The sequence below is a fragment of the Microcaecilia unicolor genome, chromosome 8, assembly GCF_901765095.1.
Source record: "Microcaecilia unicolor chromosome 8, aMicUni1.1, whole genome shotgun sequence".
Taxonomy (NCBI): domain Eukaryota; kingdom Metazoa; phylum Chordata; class Amphibia; order Gymnophiona; family Siphonopidae; genus Microcaecilia; species Microcaecilia unicolor.
Window position 1 is genome coordinate 2405056 of NC_044038.1, and position 15563 is coordinate 2420618.

Sequence of the window (15563 nt, forward strand, 5' to 3'; positions counted from 1 at the left end):
AATTGTGTTTATCGGCCTCTCACCCTTATCTCTTATATCATCTTTGATGTACTCGGGGTGTAGAAGTCCACTCTTCACTTCTTCACGTTACATGTTAACTACCAGACGTTAGACTATTCTTCTAATTTTTGTACATCACTTTTCATGTTTTCTACTCCTCCTGGGGTGTCCATTCTGTTGCAGATCTTTGTGTCATCTGCAAAAAGGCAAACTTTACCTTCCAACCCTTCAACAATGTCATTGACAAATCTTGAATAAAATTGGCCCTGGCCCCTCCGAAGGGACACCACCTTGTAGTGGTGGAGGGGCTTCTGTGTTTCAATGACTCAGAGGGCTATGCTGAAGGGTTACCCATATCAGACAGGCCTCTGAGGACAAACCAGACAAAGAGTGTCCCAAACTGGGAGAGTGGTAAGATGGCGACCTGAAGTTCGTATGCCCAACGGCCCAGCTGCCGATGGCCAGCGTTTTGTCCCCTGAGCAGCAAGTGCGGGACCGCTGCGCGATGAACTGCCCACAGATGAAAGGGTTCGCGACTCCTTTGATTAGCGCCGGCGAAGGAGCGTTGATGCTCTTGCACCTGGAAAAAAACAACTCCATCGCTCCCGAATTATTCAACCACCGTGTCCGGAGGAGTGAGTTAGAGGCATATGCTGAAACGGAGGACTTTACAGCAGAACCCAAATCGGCGGAACCACTCCTAAACACCTAAGAGAAATCAACTTGGAGTTTTTGGCTCCCTTGGAGGTTACATTGAATACCATCTGGAAGGCGCTTCGGGACCTAACATAGTAGATGACGGCAGAAAAAGACCTGCACGGTCCATCCAGTCTGCACAACAAGATAACTCATATTTGCTGCTTTTTGTGTATACCCTACTTTGATTTGTACCTGTACTCTTCAGGGCACAGACCGTATAAGTCTGCCCAGCACTATCCCCGCCTACCAACCTCCAGCCCCACCTCCCAACCACCGGCTCTGGCACAGACCGTATAAGTCTGCCCAGCACTATCCTCACCTCCCAACCACCAGCCCTGCCTCCCAACCACCGGCTCTGGCACAGACCGTACAAGTCTGTCCAGCACTATCCCCGCCTCCCAACCACCAGTCCCACTTCCCACCACCGGTTCTGGCACAGACCGTATAAGTCTGCCCAGCCCTATCCCCGCCTCCCAACCACCAGCCCCGCCTCCCGATCTTGACTAAGCTCCTGAGGATCCATTCCTTTGGCACAGGATTCCTTTATGCTTATCCCACGCATGTTTGAATTCCGTTACCATTTTCATTTCCCGCGGGAGGGCATTCCAAGCATCCACTACTCTCTCCGTGAAAAAATACTTCCTGACATTTTTCTTGAGTCTGCCCCCCTTCAATCTCATTTTATGTCCTCTCGTTCTACCACCTTCCCATCTCCGGAAAAGGTTCATTTGCTGATTAATACCTTTCAAATATTTGAACATCTGTATCATATCACCCCTGTTTCTCCTTTCCTCCAGAGTATACATGTTTAGTTCAGCAAGTCTCTCCTCATACATCTTGTAACGCAAATCCCATACCATTCTCGTAGCTTTTCTTTGCACCGCTTCAATTCTTTTTACATCCTTCGCAAGATACGGCCTCCAAAACTGAACACAATACTCTAGGTGGGACCTCACCAACGACTTATACAGGGGCATTAAAACCTCTTTTCTTCTGCTGGTCACACCTCTCTCTATTCAGCCTAACAACCTTCTAGCTACGGCCACCGCCTTGTCACACAAATAATTTTGTTTCAGATATAATTTTATTAGAGTTACATGGACAATTTAACTGAACCCTTTGAGAGTGAAAAATTGATATAACAAATGATTCTATACGAGCAAGAAGAGGTTATGATTTTGAAAATTATAATAGCAAACACCCACAGAAGGTGAACTCTCCACAGGAAAACCAATGAAAGGCAAAACACACAGTGGATCCAAAAAAGTCCTCTCACAATGAGTGTCTTCCTGAACAAGGTCTTTATTAACAGTAGCAGAAATGACCCGACACGTGACGTGTTTCGGCCGTGAGGCCTGCGTCAGGGGTCTAGTATTATCTGTAGAAAAAAGTACCTTGTAGATCAGATGAACAAAATAGCACTAAAGCTGCTAACAACGATATCGTACACAAGAAAACGCTGTGCTGCTTTGTAAAACGAAATGTAGACCAGAAACTTTGAATAATAAAATGAATATTATTATAGATGATTAATATCGAGATTATTGTTTTTCCCAGAGTTCCGGGTATGACTCCTAAAGTTTTCCACCTTCTCTTTCCAAGATGATCCATATCACTTCCTCCTTTCCCCAGGCCCCTGCATACAGGGCTGCTCCTCCACCTTTTCAGCCATCTCTATCCTTCCTAAACAGAATTTTGGTATGTTTGTGTCCCAGTGGGAGTCATTGAACCATGTCTTTCATGGCAACAATATCTACGTTTGCCCAGCTTTTCATGGACACTGATAGGGCATGTGAGTGATCAGGTCTGGGATGCAGAGTAATTTTGCTCTGCTTCTTTGTCTATTGCCATCCTATCAAAGGTTGCAGTTCCTTCTTTCTAATGGTACAATTATTCCCTTTGCTTCTAGATCTAGCATTTTTTTGTGTGTGTTCTTGATAGGCGGGTTAACAAATGCCAAAGAAACTTGAACTTGGACAACAGGCTTATTAAAGCCAGTCTGCCATACTGGTGCCTTTGATTGGCCTCCCTGGTTTCTCCAGACCAGGTTGTACTTTTTGTCTCGTGGTTTGACTGCCTCTCTTACTGTGGACCCATACGGTCCCACCTGCCATCCCCTTCAAGATGAACCGGCCTAGGCCTGGAACTTGTTGAGGGAGGAAGTGTGGGGGGGAGGGCTACCAGGAAGGGACCTAGACACACTTAGTCAGAAGGAGCTTTTCAAAGGTTTTCCGAGATCTGAGAGAGTAGTTCTATCCGTAATACTGTTGGATGACGTGTGGCTTGACTAATCCTGCTGTGCACAGAGAACCACCGTTACAGGTAAGCAATTTGACTACATTATATGAAGTGAGGTGGGAAGCACATTTACTTTCCGTAGTCCAGAGGCATCTGACCTGAGAATAAGTTTTTGTCTTTTAGGGTTTATTCAGGATTGCAGCTGGAGCCTCCAAATTGAAAAAGCTGAAAGCTGCCTTAGACTGTTCGACATCCCAACTGGATGAGTTTTATTCTGACCCACATGCTGTAGCAGGTATTGCTAACTTTCATCTGGATAGAGCTGTACGGCTGCTCTATTTTAGTGACATTTTGACTAATTATGTATCTGGGCAGGAATGCAGCAGAAATCAACACACGACATTAGAACATTTATCAATATTTATTTATCAATATATTTATACCCCACATTACCCCCACAAACATGCAGGCTCAATGTGGCTTACAAAACCAGAAAGAGATCTCTGGGTGATGAGACAAATTAGAAATGAAGAGCAAAAGTGCAAGACAGAAAAGACACTTGTTATAGAATGGGTCCAACTAGATTCCATGTTTGCATGCTTGCAGGGGTTATAGTCCTACATAGGTCTTGTAGATGGACATAAGAGTTGCCCTACTGGGTCAGACCAAACAGTCGGGTCTAAGCTGGCACAGGAGGAGGCAGAAACAGTAGCTGCTTTATATATATATATTCAGTTCAGTTGTGGTACTGAGTACAGATACCTATTTACTTATTTAAACGATTTCTATCCCTTGCATCTATAGTCCTGAGTGTGGATATTCATATCTGTTGGTCTTTATCTGCCGTCATTTACTGTTGTTATCGCTTGAGTGTTCACCCAACTGAGACTTACCATGGAGTCTCACTCCCGGCTCTGGATTCAGCTTAGGTTTGCTTTTCTAGAAAGCTCTGCTTTAAAAGTCTCTTTTTTTTTTTTTTTTTTTTTGTGCAACATGCTGTTGTGACCTGTTGTTGGTTATCAGACACGTTGTCAGGGTTTATCTTTGTTTTATTAAAGGTGGGTAAAAGTCCCAGTTACAGGTGAAACTTTCTTCTATTTATTTACTTCTATTCCGCCTTTATCCATAGACCATTATTAAATGGACTTGGGGAAAATTCACTATTTCTGGGGATAAGCAGTATAGAATGTTTTGTACTTTTTGGGGGATCTTGCCAGGTACTTGTGGCCTGGATGGGCCACTGTTGGAAACAGGATGCTGGGCTTGATGGACCTTTGATCTGACCCAGTATGGCAATACTTACGTACTTACGTATTTTTGCATTCAGAAGGAGCCTCCATGCAACTTGAAATGTAAATTATAAATTTTGATTGGATAACAAAAAAGATTTTCTAAATAATAAGTATGAATCAGTTTGCTGTAAATCGACATGTAGGCTGTTCCCGAACCTTATACTTTGAAAGTCAATTGATTTTTCTCTCATAGACGTACGATCGATTGTTTTCAGAGACAGAAATTCTAATATCAGTCGTTGCTTGTAGGATCAGGAAGGAATGGACTGAGGAGCTTGGGGGGGATCTGCAGATGGGGGAAGGGAAGGATCGGAGAAAACTTCTGCTCTTGAGGAGTTTCGTTCATATTTCTTGCAGGTGCCCTGAAGTCTTACCTGAGAGAGTTACCGGAACCTTTGATGACTTTCAGTCTGTATGACGAGTGGATCCAAGCTGCTAAGTGAGGCTGTTTTACGTCTGCTATGCATGAGGCAAAAGAAGTAGAGGAGAAGGGGGGGTGGACAGAAGGACTTTTTTTAAAATGTTCAGACTTCTTTTTAGCTCATTTTCTGAAACTTCAGAATATGCATATGATTATCGTAGCTGCGGTGGTTCTAGAAAGAGAATTCAAATGTAAAAATTGTAGGTTTGCAGGAAGTGATGGTTTGTGATAAGATTTGGGTGTTTAATATCTGTATCCTGACAGACTGCAGTTAAAACATGGAAGCTTTCTTCCTGTTAACAGACCTTTGTTTTCTCGCCTTTCTGTAGTATCTCAGACCAAGAGAAGAAGCTTCAGGCTTTGCGTGTGACCTGCAATAAGCTACCAAAGGCAAATCTGGCAAACTTCAGGTAACACAGACTCCCTGTCTCAGAGCCTTATGTCCCATCGCTGTTCGGAGGGTGGGGGAGGGGTCGCCATCTACTCACCCTCCTTCCTAACAGTAACACTCTGGACCAGGGGCGTAGCCAGACAACATATTTTGGGTGGGCCTAGGCAAGAAGTGGGTGGGCACCAAGTATTGTCTCCCCCCCCCCTCCCCCAACCACCATCAAAATAATATCTCAACTGATGGGAAAACGTTTCTTTCCACCATGGCAGTCTGCAGCAGGCATGCGCTGAAAAATGAGCATGCTCAGGTGCTGGTATCGTGGAGAGTAGAAGCCAAGCTTGGGATCCCCACCAGCTACCGCTAAACGTGTGCTGCTTTGGGTGGGCCTGAGACTAAATGGGTGGACCCAGGCCCACCTGTGGCTACGCCACTGCTCTGGACACCATGCTAAGAATGCCAGAGGCCTGGTTTTGATTTAAATGAGAAAAATATATATATATTTTTTCTTTTCGTTTCTCCTAATGTACAATCTTATCTCCCCCCCCAACTATTGATGGTTTACTTGATTTTTTTTTCTGCTTCATTATTATATTGAGCTCATTTTCTGTACAAGCAGTTTTGTTTGGGTTGTAAATTGAAAACTGCATAAATTTAAAAAGTAAAAAAACAGAGAATGTCAGAGGCTAGAGCTTGAGGCAGGTGGTGGTGGGGACCCGACCAGGGCAATAGAATGGGAAATGGATTTGAAAGAGAACCAAGTGGGTGAGTTAACTGTTCTTGGGGAGACATTTCACAGGTTTGTACCTGACCCATACGTTTGTAGTCTGCAGAGTTCTCAAAACTTCATCACATCATATCATTGAGCGCAACCTAATAACACCTTTAATTCCTCTATTTTTTGTAGGTATTTAATAAAATTCCTAGCAAAACTCTCACAGTTCAGTGATGCCAATAAGATGAGCCCTAGCAACATTGCCATAGTTTTGGGTCCGAACTTGCTGTGGCCAAAGCATGAAGGGTGAGTGTTCCTGGTCGCTTTCTCAGCTGTCTTACGCCTTGACTGTCTTTGGTAGCTGTTCACTTTTGAGCAGTAGCTACAGAATGAGCTGCAGATACCACAGCTCCAAAGGTCTGCAGCGGAACCTCTTTCTAGAGATGTGGAGATCTCCGGGAGGTTTTAAGGCATGATGTCAAAAAGCTGGAACATGTGAACCCAAACATTCACAGATGCTATTGAAACATAGCAAACGTGAGGTTTATCACTGCCTATGTGGTGGTGGTGGTGGTGGTGGTGATTTTTTTTTTTTTTAATTTGACGGCTGTTTTTTGTATTTATTTGAAAGCTTCCCATACGTAACCCGAGGGCTTTTTTTTCCACATCTCGGGGGGGGGGGGGTGTCTGTTCTTCTTTGGTTTGACTTCCTTCATGTGTTGACCCCTCCTCCTCACCCCCCCCCCCCCCCCCCCGACAGGCTTCCTGGGTAGCTTAGGGGATTTTTGTTTGATGAAGGGGATGAGGAGAGAGCTTGGATATTCTCCAAGGTGCACCCTGTGCTCTGCTTATTTACTGGCGAAGGCTGGTCTAGATTTAGCAATGGTGTTATCCTCTCTCCTGGCCACGACTGCATTGCCTCTGTGGCCACCATCTGAAGCCCCCTCCCTCACACTGTGTGGCCACAGAGCCTTGTCTTAAAGAGAACTGCATTCACTGCAGAGAGAGAGAATGATCTTTCAGATCTAAAGAGAGATTAGAACCGAGTGATGCTGTTCACCATGAATTTGAAAAATAAATTGCACAGGCCAATTTGGAAACTATTGTTTTTTTTTTTGTCTGTCTTTCTCTTTGCAGAACTCTGGCAGAAATTGCAGCAGCCACGTCGGTCCAGGTGGTGGCCATCATCGAGCCGATTATTCAGAATGCCGATTGGTTCTTTCCAGGAGGTGAGGGGGTCCCGGGCTGTGCCCCTGCCCGTCTGATAGAGCTGCAGTTTCTTTTCTAAATATATGAATGAGGTGTTCTCCCCTTTCCCTTAGATACGGTGCAAGTCCACATTTTATTTTTAAATCAACCCTACCTCAAGTAGCCTCCTGTAGCATCTAACGGACATGACTGCCGACGGACGGCTGTGTGTCTGCATTGCTCTCCATCAGGCCTAGTTTGTCAGTCAGTGTAGCTGGAATGGGGACCACCTCAACCAATACCAAGTAGCCAAGTGATTAGAGCCAGTGGACAGAGAACCGGGGAGCCAGGGTTTGAAATCCCCACAGGTGCTCTTTCTGACCTTGGGAATGTCGCTTAACCCTTAAATCATGAGCTTTTAAGGAACAAAGAGTCTTGAGTTACTGCTGAAAGGGCCTGAGCTAAATTTGAATGTACAAACAAAATCTAGTGCAGCTCTGCTGTCCGTTGTGTCTGACGTTGTTCCATTTCTTCCCCTCCTCAGAAATGGATTTTAATGTGTCGGGTGCATTTGTTGCTGCTGTTCCCCTGAATTCAAATCACTTATCTTACACTGGAAATGACCTGGTGCCAGACTACGGCACTTTAGAGAAGAAGAGACCTGTCAGCATGGCCGTGATGGATGGGGACCTCCTGCGGAAAGACGGGTGTGTAATTCTGTTGCCAGTATCCATCTTTCCTTTTCAGTTGTTGAATATTTTGTAATTTTATTAGCAATTTGAGAATGCCCAGCACCACATTACGCACTTTGAGTTTCCCGAGGGCGCACACGCTTAAAAGTCCACATTGCCAACCAGGGGTGTAGCCAGACCTCACCAGGTGGGGGGTCCAGAACCCGAGGTAGGGGGCACAGTTTAGCCTGCCACTGACCCCCCCCCCCCCCCCCCCGCCGCCGACCCTCCCCTGTCGCCGCCAGGTACCTTTGCTGGCGGGGGTCCCTGTGTGCACAAGTGCAGGACGTCAGGAGTCTCAGGACTCACAGAAACAGATCAGCGAACACACTGGAGACCGGTGCTGAAGAAGACTTCAGCTGGCGGGGGTTGGGGACCCTCACCAGCAAAGGTACCTGGCAGTAGCGGCGGTGGGGGGGGGGGGGGGGTCAAAAGTGGCGGGGGAGGGTCGGCAGCGAGGGGATCGAAAGTAGAGGGGGCCATGGCTAAATCTGTGGGGGCCCATGCCCCCATGGCCCCACCTAGCTACGCCCCTGCTGCCAACGCATTCCACGTACTTCTGCACAGTTGTGCCAAGTGTCCTAGGGGTAGAGTTGCGAGATGTGTATCTGTGGCAACTTCAGCAGATCATTCCTGCTTCCCTCAGAGCAGCTGTAAACGCCTTCACCTACTTTCCCTCGGATAATTACCTAAAGTCACTTAAGTGCACGCATTGTCTTTATAAAATACAAGCCACCTTATGCGCCTTGTAAAATGAGTGTTACTTGCATCACCCATGGTAACTTTAAGAATAGTGATTTCAAAATATATTGTTTGACTTCACGCAATCTCAAAAGCACGAAAATGCAGTGACCCTCCCTTGGAGGTGGTCTTAAAGAAGGGGCCGAGCTCTCTGTCCTGGACGAGCAGCTGGGGCACAGAAATGATAAAAAGGAGGCCTGGCACCGAGGGAGACTGCCAGCTTATTCCTTGCTGCCCTGAGAAGTGATTAGAGATCCCCGAGTTATCATCCCCTCACTATTGCTGTAGTTACAGCTGGTAGCATCACCTAGGGTGGATTTCCACGTCTTCACCTTGCTTTCCCGGCACAGCTTGAAGTGTGAACTGCAGCAGATCTGCTCTGCTTTTATGCCCAAATTGTTTGTTGATTTTTACTAATAAGAGTGAAGAAAACATGACAAAGCAACTCATAGCGAGGCGAGCCATATAGTAAAGAAGGGCTTTGGTTCTGTTAGCCCCTCTCCCAAACATTTATGCCGACATATGCAGCCAGGGCCGTGCCAACACGGTAAGCGAGGTAAGCATGGCAGGAGGGCGCCATCCTCTGGGGGGGGGGGCGCCCTGCCGCACCATGCTTACCTCGCCCTCTTCTCCCCAGATCCTTTTCCTTTTGTTTAAATTTACCTCTGTCTGGCGGCAGCATAGCGTTAGCGAGAAGGAGGCGGCGCTCCCCCGCCCCGATGTGTCAGTCTTGCCTTCGCTCAGTTCCGCCTTCTTCTGACATCAGAAATGACATCAGAAGAAGGCGGGACACTGAGCGAAGGGAAGACTGACACGTCGGGGTGGGGGAGCGCCGCGTCCTTCTCACTAACGCTACGCTGCCGCCGGACAGAGGTAAATTTAAACAAAAAAAAAAAAAGGAAAAGGATCTGGGAAGATGAGGGCGGGTGGTGTAGCGATCGTTTTCAGGGGGGGGGGGGGGGAGGCAACTGCAGGGGGGCGCCGGAGACCCTAGGCATGGCCCTGTATGCAGCAAACCCTTCCCCCACCCCTCCTCCACACTCCTTCAACCTTGAATACCTGAAACAAGGGTGTTGCATTCCAGCACTGATGCATGCAAAGTTGGGTTTAGACTGGGAGATTCTGTAAGGACTTTGATTCCCTTTTTGCTAGGTAATTTTCGGAAATAATTCTATTGGAATTGTCCATGTGCAGTGAACATTGCAGCCTGTCTTCCCGCACTTTTGTCGTCCTGCTCCACGCTACACTGTGATGGTCACAGGGCTGTGAAGTAGGGGGGCCTGGAGAGCTCACACCTCCCGAGACCTTTCTTTTATAAGGGGATGGGGATTCTTATGGATTTAATTCTCACCAACCACAACAAGCTGGAGCCATGTGAACTTCATCGTATGCTACGTGCAGAAATCTTTCAAGCTTCCTGATCCCATGCTCATCGGACTCTCCTGATAACTCAGATGCCCTTTGCAGCTCCAGTATGGACATTGTTGCAGGGAGGTCAGGGCAATTTTTCTTTCATGCATTAAAATAGGCAGAGGAGACTCTGTTCTTGCTTTGTAACTGGAGCCCGCTGCCCTCTGTGATATACAATGTCCTGAAGATACCATGTGAGAAAGAGACTTGGGGATGATATGCAGGTGAACATTTTCATGAGCAGATCACATGGTATTCAAAGAAGGAGCATTGTATACCTCTGTTTGTAGAGAAGCAGCTTCTCCTTTCCATTCTGTCGTCTGCATGTCATTTTAACGGGTGAGCACCAGCAACGATGTAGGTCATTCCTGTGCCGCATGGTTTAACATGATTGAGTTTTGTGCGAGGGGGTCGAAATGCCCAGGCTTGCTGCCAGTTGATGCACCTGTGGTTGCCTTTGCATGGTTGTGTTGTTCATTCTGTCTTTTCTCTGTAGCTTGGGTATGAAGGCTGTGGAGGTCCAGACGAATTCCCGCCGAGGGGGTACAATAAACAGAAAGCACACATCCCCTGCTTTCCAGCCACCCCTGCCACCTCCTGAGGCTGGTGCACTCATGCAGGCAGGAGCAGAGCAGCAGGCGCAGGCTGGTAGCTTAGATGGCAGTCCAGGCACTGCTGTTCCCAGTTCTCCTGCTGCCTCTGCAGAGCAGTCACTAAACTCTGGCAATGAGGAGATCAGGTAAGGAGCATGGCAAAGCCAGATAGTGCTTCAGAAGGCCGTCTGTTGGGATTCATTCTTCAGTGCAGCGTGGGTTAGGCTGTAGCTCCTGTAATCTCATTTCCCGGGAAAACAGCCTCCACAGACCAGCTTTGCTTCAGTGGTCCTGTACTGGACCTTCTGTTTTCGGCTGGGTTTTGGTACCGCTGCTGTAGCATTGCTGAAGGGAGGAAGCGGTCCATTGGTGCTGGCAGGAATGGAATTGGAAATGTTCTTCTAGGAAAGGGTCCTTGGTCCTGTCTATTTAATGTTCTAGTACTGAGTCATCACCTCAATCACTCATTAAAATCACATTTTACTAACCTCAGCAGTCAGTTCCAGGAACAAAGTTCATGGTGGTGATTCAGCAGCTTTTATTTTCATTTACAGTTTGCCTGTATTCATGTCTGTCTGTAAGAAGTCCTAGACTTCTTGAACACTGAGCCCAAAAAACTTGATCAGTTACAACCCCCCCCCCCTCCCCCTGTTTCTCCCGTCATTGTCTCATTCAGCCTTCCCTGAATACCACGGACAAAAAGCTCCATCAGTGCTGTGCCATTAAAGGCTGACAGTTACTCTGGGCACCTCTGTGCCAAAAAAAATTGATAATTTTGTACAAAAATGAGGAAAACTCTGTGCATAATATAATTTTAAAATTTTTCATGTTTTATTTGTCATTTCTTTGTACAGAATTCTCCCATCATAAGACCTGGCATTAACTCCTCCACAAATTTGTAGGGAGAAATGGAAGCTTCAGACTTCCCTGTCAATGTTACTAAGCTAAGACAGACCTTATTTTCCAAACATATGGATGTCCATGTGCTTGAAATGTCCAAATCCAGATTTTGCAAAGGCAGAAAAGGGATGTCCAGCACTGCGGAATGCCCATATGGCGAGGGGGAGTGTTTTGGGTGGGACTAGTGAGGGCCCGAAATCGGGACATTCAAAAACGATTATTTCAACAGGAAGAAATGTTAGACCTCTTTCTGTCAAGTCCAAGGTACAAAGAGGTGATCTGAGCACCTGATCACTGGAGGGATTAAGGCATTATACCTCATAAATCCCCCAGTATTTGTGTCCCTCTCCCTGTCCTCTGAAAGTGAAACTGTAAGGGGTACCAGACCTTGACAGCTTCAGATATTATGGGCAATCTTAGGAAAGCAGGAGTAGCCTAGTGGTTAGTGCAGTGGACTTAAACCAAAGGACCCAGGTTGAATCCCACCTTTAACTCTTTATTGTGAGCCCTCCAGAAAGAGAAAAATACCTGCAAGGCTGAAGGCTATTGAAGGTGGTGTACGTTCCTGGAGGGCTCACAATTACAAAATAAGAGTTGGGATTTGAACCTGGGTCCCTTGGTTTACTGACCACTAGGCTGCTCCTCTGCTAGACGTCCAGTTTCTAAGAGAGCTGCCATACAGACGTTTGTGTCCCTTGTCTTCCCCCAGCTTTGTGAAATGGCTGTTCATGCTGGACACAGATGGCCACCCTGATCTATTTCCTGTTGGAAAATACATGCGAGGTGGATGTCTGTTTCGGACGTTATTAGCTGGACGTCTCTATTCTGACTTGCCATCCTTCTGAAAATACCCCTCGTTGACACGCAGGATCTTTCTCACAGCCTGAAAAATAAATAAACTTCCAGTGAATTCATATTAACATTTTTTGTGAAGAATGTAAAAAATCAAATTGTTGTTTCAATATACGATATTAATCAAACGGCACTTAGCTTCAAAAAGTCTTCCAAAAAAGCTTCTTCCAAATGCTTATCACAGAGTCCCACTGACGCCGGCCAGCATTTCGCAAGTCACTGCTTCAGAGTCTAAAGACACCTAAGTTGTACGTTTCCACACAATTGGGAAAAAAAACCCTCAGAACTCAAACCCTCCCACCCTACAATGGCACCGTTTCCTTCATCTTTCCTCCCTGCCTCGGTTGCATGGCAAAAGGCTGCACAGTGGACTGTGTCGTTCAGTCCTCCTGTCCTAAGCAGGACTGTATTTGAGCAGCTTGGAGGCCCCCACGCTTCAAATGAACCGTCACAGATCTAGAACAGCAGAGGAGGCGGATGTGGTCCCACTGACCACCACCTTCTGCCACCGACATCTCTGGAGCGAGAGGAGAAGGGATAGTGGGGGAGCTGCTGATAGCTGTGCAGAATCCTGGAACTTGCTTGTTCTGTGCTAGATGTAAGATTGATAGTAGGAATTAATCCAGCAAGCTGATGTGTGAAATCAGAATGAGACTGCCATTGTGCAGCATCTGGAATTACTGCTACTTAGAGGGTCAGGGATCTGATTTCATACAGCAGTGGGGTTACTGTGAAGACGGACTTCTTTCAGTTCTGTATTCAGGGAAGATCACAGCCGTTCCTGCCTGTCTCACTGCTGCTAGCACTGTGCCTGATGGATTTCTTATTTTTATGGGACGACTCTGTTCACTTGATCTGGCCGTTACCATTTAGAGATGCTTCTCAAGCTTATAATCTTAGACTTCATAACTTTCCCAGCAATCTAGCCACCATTTCTTCACTATCACTCCCTTTTTATTGTGGGTTAGATCCAGACTATCGACCTTCTTAATGGGAGGTGGGTGGGCTGTGAAAAAGAATTACCTTCTGAGAGCAATTCTACTTAAGTAATTATCCCATCTCCAAAGTGATTATGGACTTGGAAGCGTTAACACTGCAGGCACAGGCAGCTCCTTGTGACTCTGGGCAAGTCACTTAACCCTCCATTGCCCCAGATACAAAATAAGTACCTGAATATATGTAAACCGCTTTGAATGTAGTTGCAAAAACCTCAGAAAGGCTGTATATCAAGTCCCATTTCCCTTTCCCCCTTTCCCTTATGACATCACAATATCAGAAGTGAGCCAAGTATCGGGCAATCAAGCCATTGTGACATCACTGATGAGGTTGGCTCTTATTGGTGGAATGAGTGGAGACGTAGCCTAGTGGTCAGTGCAGTGGGCTTTGATCCTGGGGAACTGAGTTCGATTCCCATTGCAGCTCCTTGTGACTCTGGGCAAGTCACTTAACCCTCCATTGCCCCAGGTACAAATAAGTACCTGTATATAATACGTAAGCCGCATTGAGCCTGCCATGAGTGGGAAAGCGCGGGGTACAAATGTAATAAAAAAAAAAACCAAAGGAAATAAGACAAAGGCTGACAGTTCTCAGATTTGTCTGTATCTCAAAAATGGGCCTAGGAGGGTGAAATTTTACACCATTGTAGGCAGGTCAGAATTAGCATACAGCTTCTGGATATGGCTGTGTGAGATTTTTCAGCCCTTTTTTTTGTTTGTTTAATAACACCTTTTGAGTTTGCAAGTCTTAATTGCTGAGAGCTAGTATGATGATAAGAAATTATGCTATCCTGAGAAAGTAGAAAAACATATGCCGTTACCTTCCCTCTCAGCTGAAGCCATATTGGTGTGATTAGCGAACCTGAGCCCAGTCTGAGTTTGGAAACTGGGAGCTGGCACGCACTGAGCCCTTTCTGTTCCCTTGTGGACCGAGGTTGTTCAGGTTCTATCTGGCTGCCTTCGAGATTAGGCTAGGCATCTTTTTGGAGTTAGGGTTTCAAGTCAGTTCTACAGTTTATTATGCCTGCCAACATTTTTACTTGTGTCTGTCGTGAAAGAATGATGTTAGCCAGAAAACGTGCTCCCTTTGATGGGTATCCCTGCTGTTTTGCTGGTACCAGTAGAACCACAAATGTACAAACTGAAGAAAATGGCCTAGAAAGAAAGGCACCAGTGAAATGTTGATGCCATGTTTGCATCTCCCTGTTGCCACATGGACTGGCCACTGTTGGAAACAGGATACTGGACTAGATGGACCACTGGTGTGACCCAGTATGGCTATTTTTATTTTCTTAGGTGTAATGTGATCATAAAGGCGATAGAAGAATTCTGGACAGACGGGAAGTCTGTGGTGCATAACTTCTCTTGTGTAAATGACATAACATTTCCAGCCCTTGGGCTTTTTATTTATTTAAAAGTTAATACATAGCCCAGGCCATCCGTTGTTCTGGGCTAGGTACATCAAAACGTGTAAATAAAGCATATATACTAACCACAGGTACCAGTCTTAAAGATAGTGCTTTAAGATATATTTTGAGAGTAAATTACTACTAATATTCATATTTGTGCAATGAAGAATCAAAAGTTTTGAGCCTGCATGTTTGTTTGAAAAGGGCTGGGGGGAGGTCAAACTATGTACATTTTGGCTGCTTTGACCTCCTTTTCTTTTCTTTTAGTATGTGCAAACCCAAAGACACGGCACCAGCTGCAACCACCCCACCCCCTGTGAGAAACGGGGCACCTGCCCTGAACACTGTGCAGGGCCAGCCTCCGGTGCCAGGCATTTCCAGCCAGCTGTCTACTGGCCCATCGTACAGTGCTGCTGGACCAAGCCCCCATATGACAAGACGAGGTACAGCTATCATGTGGAGAAAATATATTGCCTTGCAAAAGTTCTCATATTTTGATCTCCTACTACTGTAATACACTACCTTTTCCAGCCGAGAGAACAATTGTACACATATTCAAATAGTAATTAAGACTAAGAAACCAGAATCTCTTGATTACATAAGTCTTCATACCCTTTGACTCTCTGATTTGTGGTAGGTCCTTCTATTGCAATAACAGCCTTGAGGAGTTTTAGGAGAAGTAAATTAGTAGCACATTTACAGGAAATCGGAGAAAGTATTTTTTCACTTAGCGTACAATCAGCTGTGGGATTAGTTGTTGGAGAATATCGTAAAAGCAGTTCCTGGAGAAGTCCGTAAATCTTTATTAATAAGGGAGGCTTTGGGAATGCCACTGGTTTTTGGAATAAGTAGAATGGATTCTGTCTAGTTTCTGGGATCCCTTGGATGGGCCATTGTTGGAAACAGGGTACTGGGCTTGTTGGACCTTTGGCCCAACCCAATATGGCAGCTCATATATGCCAACACTGCATAGCGAGATGGAGCAATTTTT

General features: G+C 46.0%; 1 protein-coding gene across 1 annotated transcript in view; it reads left to right on the forward strand.

The window, feature by feature from the left end:
- Positions 1–15563, forward strand: part of ARHGAP17 (Rho GTPase activating protein 17) — a 156806-nt gene that overhangs the window by 79675 nt on the left and 61568 nt on the right. Inside the window, exons 11-18 of the mRNA XM_030211990.1 lie at positions 3121–3232; positions 4587–4668; positions 4980–5060; positions 5946–6059; positions 6891–6982; positions 7486–7648; positions 10320–10562; positions 14840–15015. Of these exons, the coding sequence (XP_030067850.1) occupies positions 3121–3232; positions 4587–4668; positions 4980–5060; positions 5946–6059; positions 6891–6982; positions 7486–7648; positions 10320–10562; positions 14840–15015 (1063 nt within the window). The remainder of the gene's footprint in view (positions 1–3120; positions 3233–4586; positions 4669–4979; positions 5061–5945; positions 6060–6890; positions 6983–7485; positions 7649–10319; positions 10563–14839; positions 15016–15563) is intronic.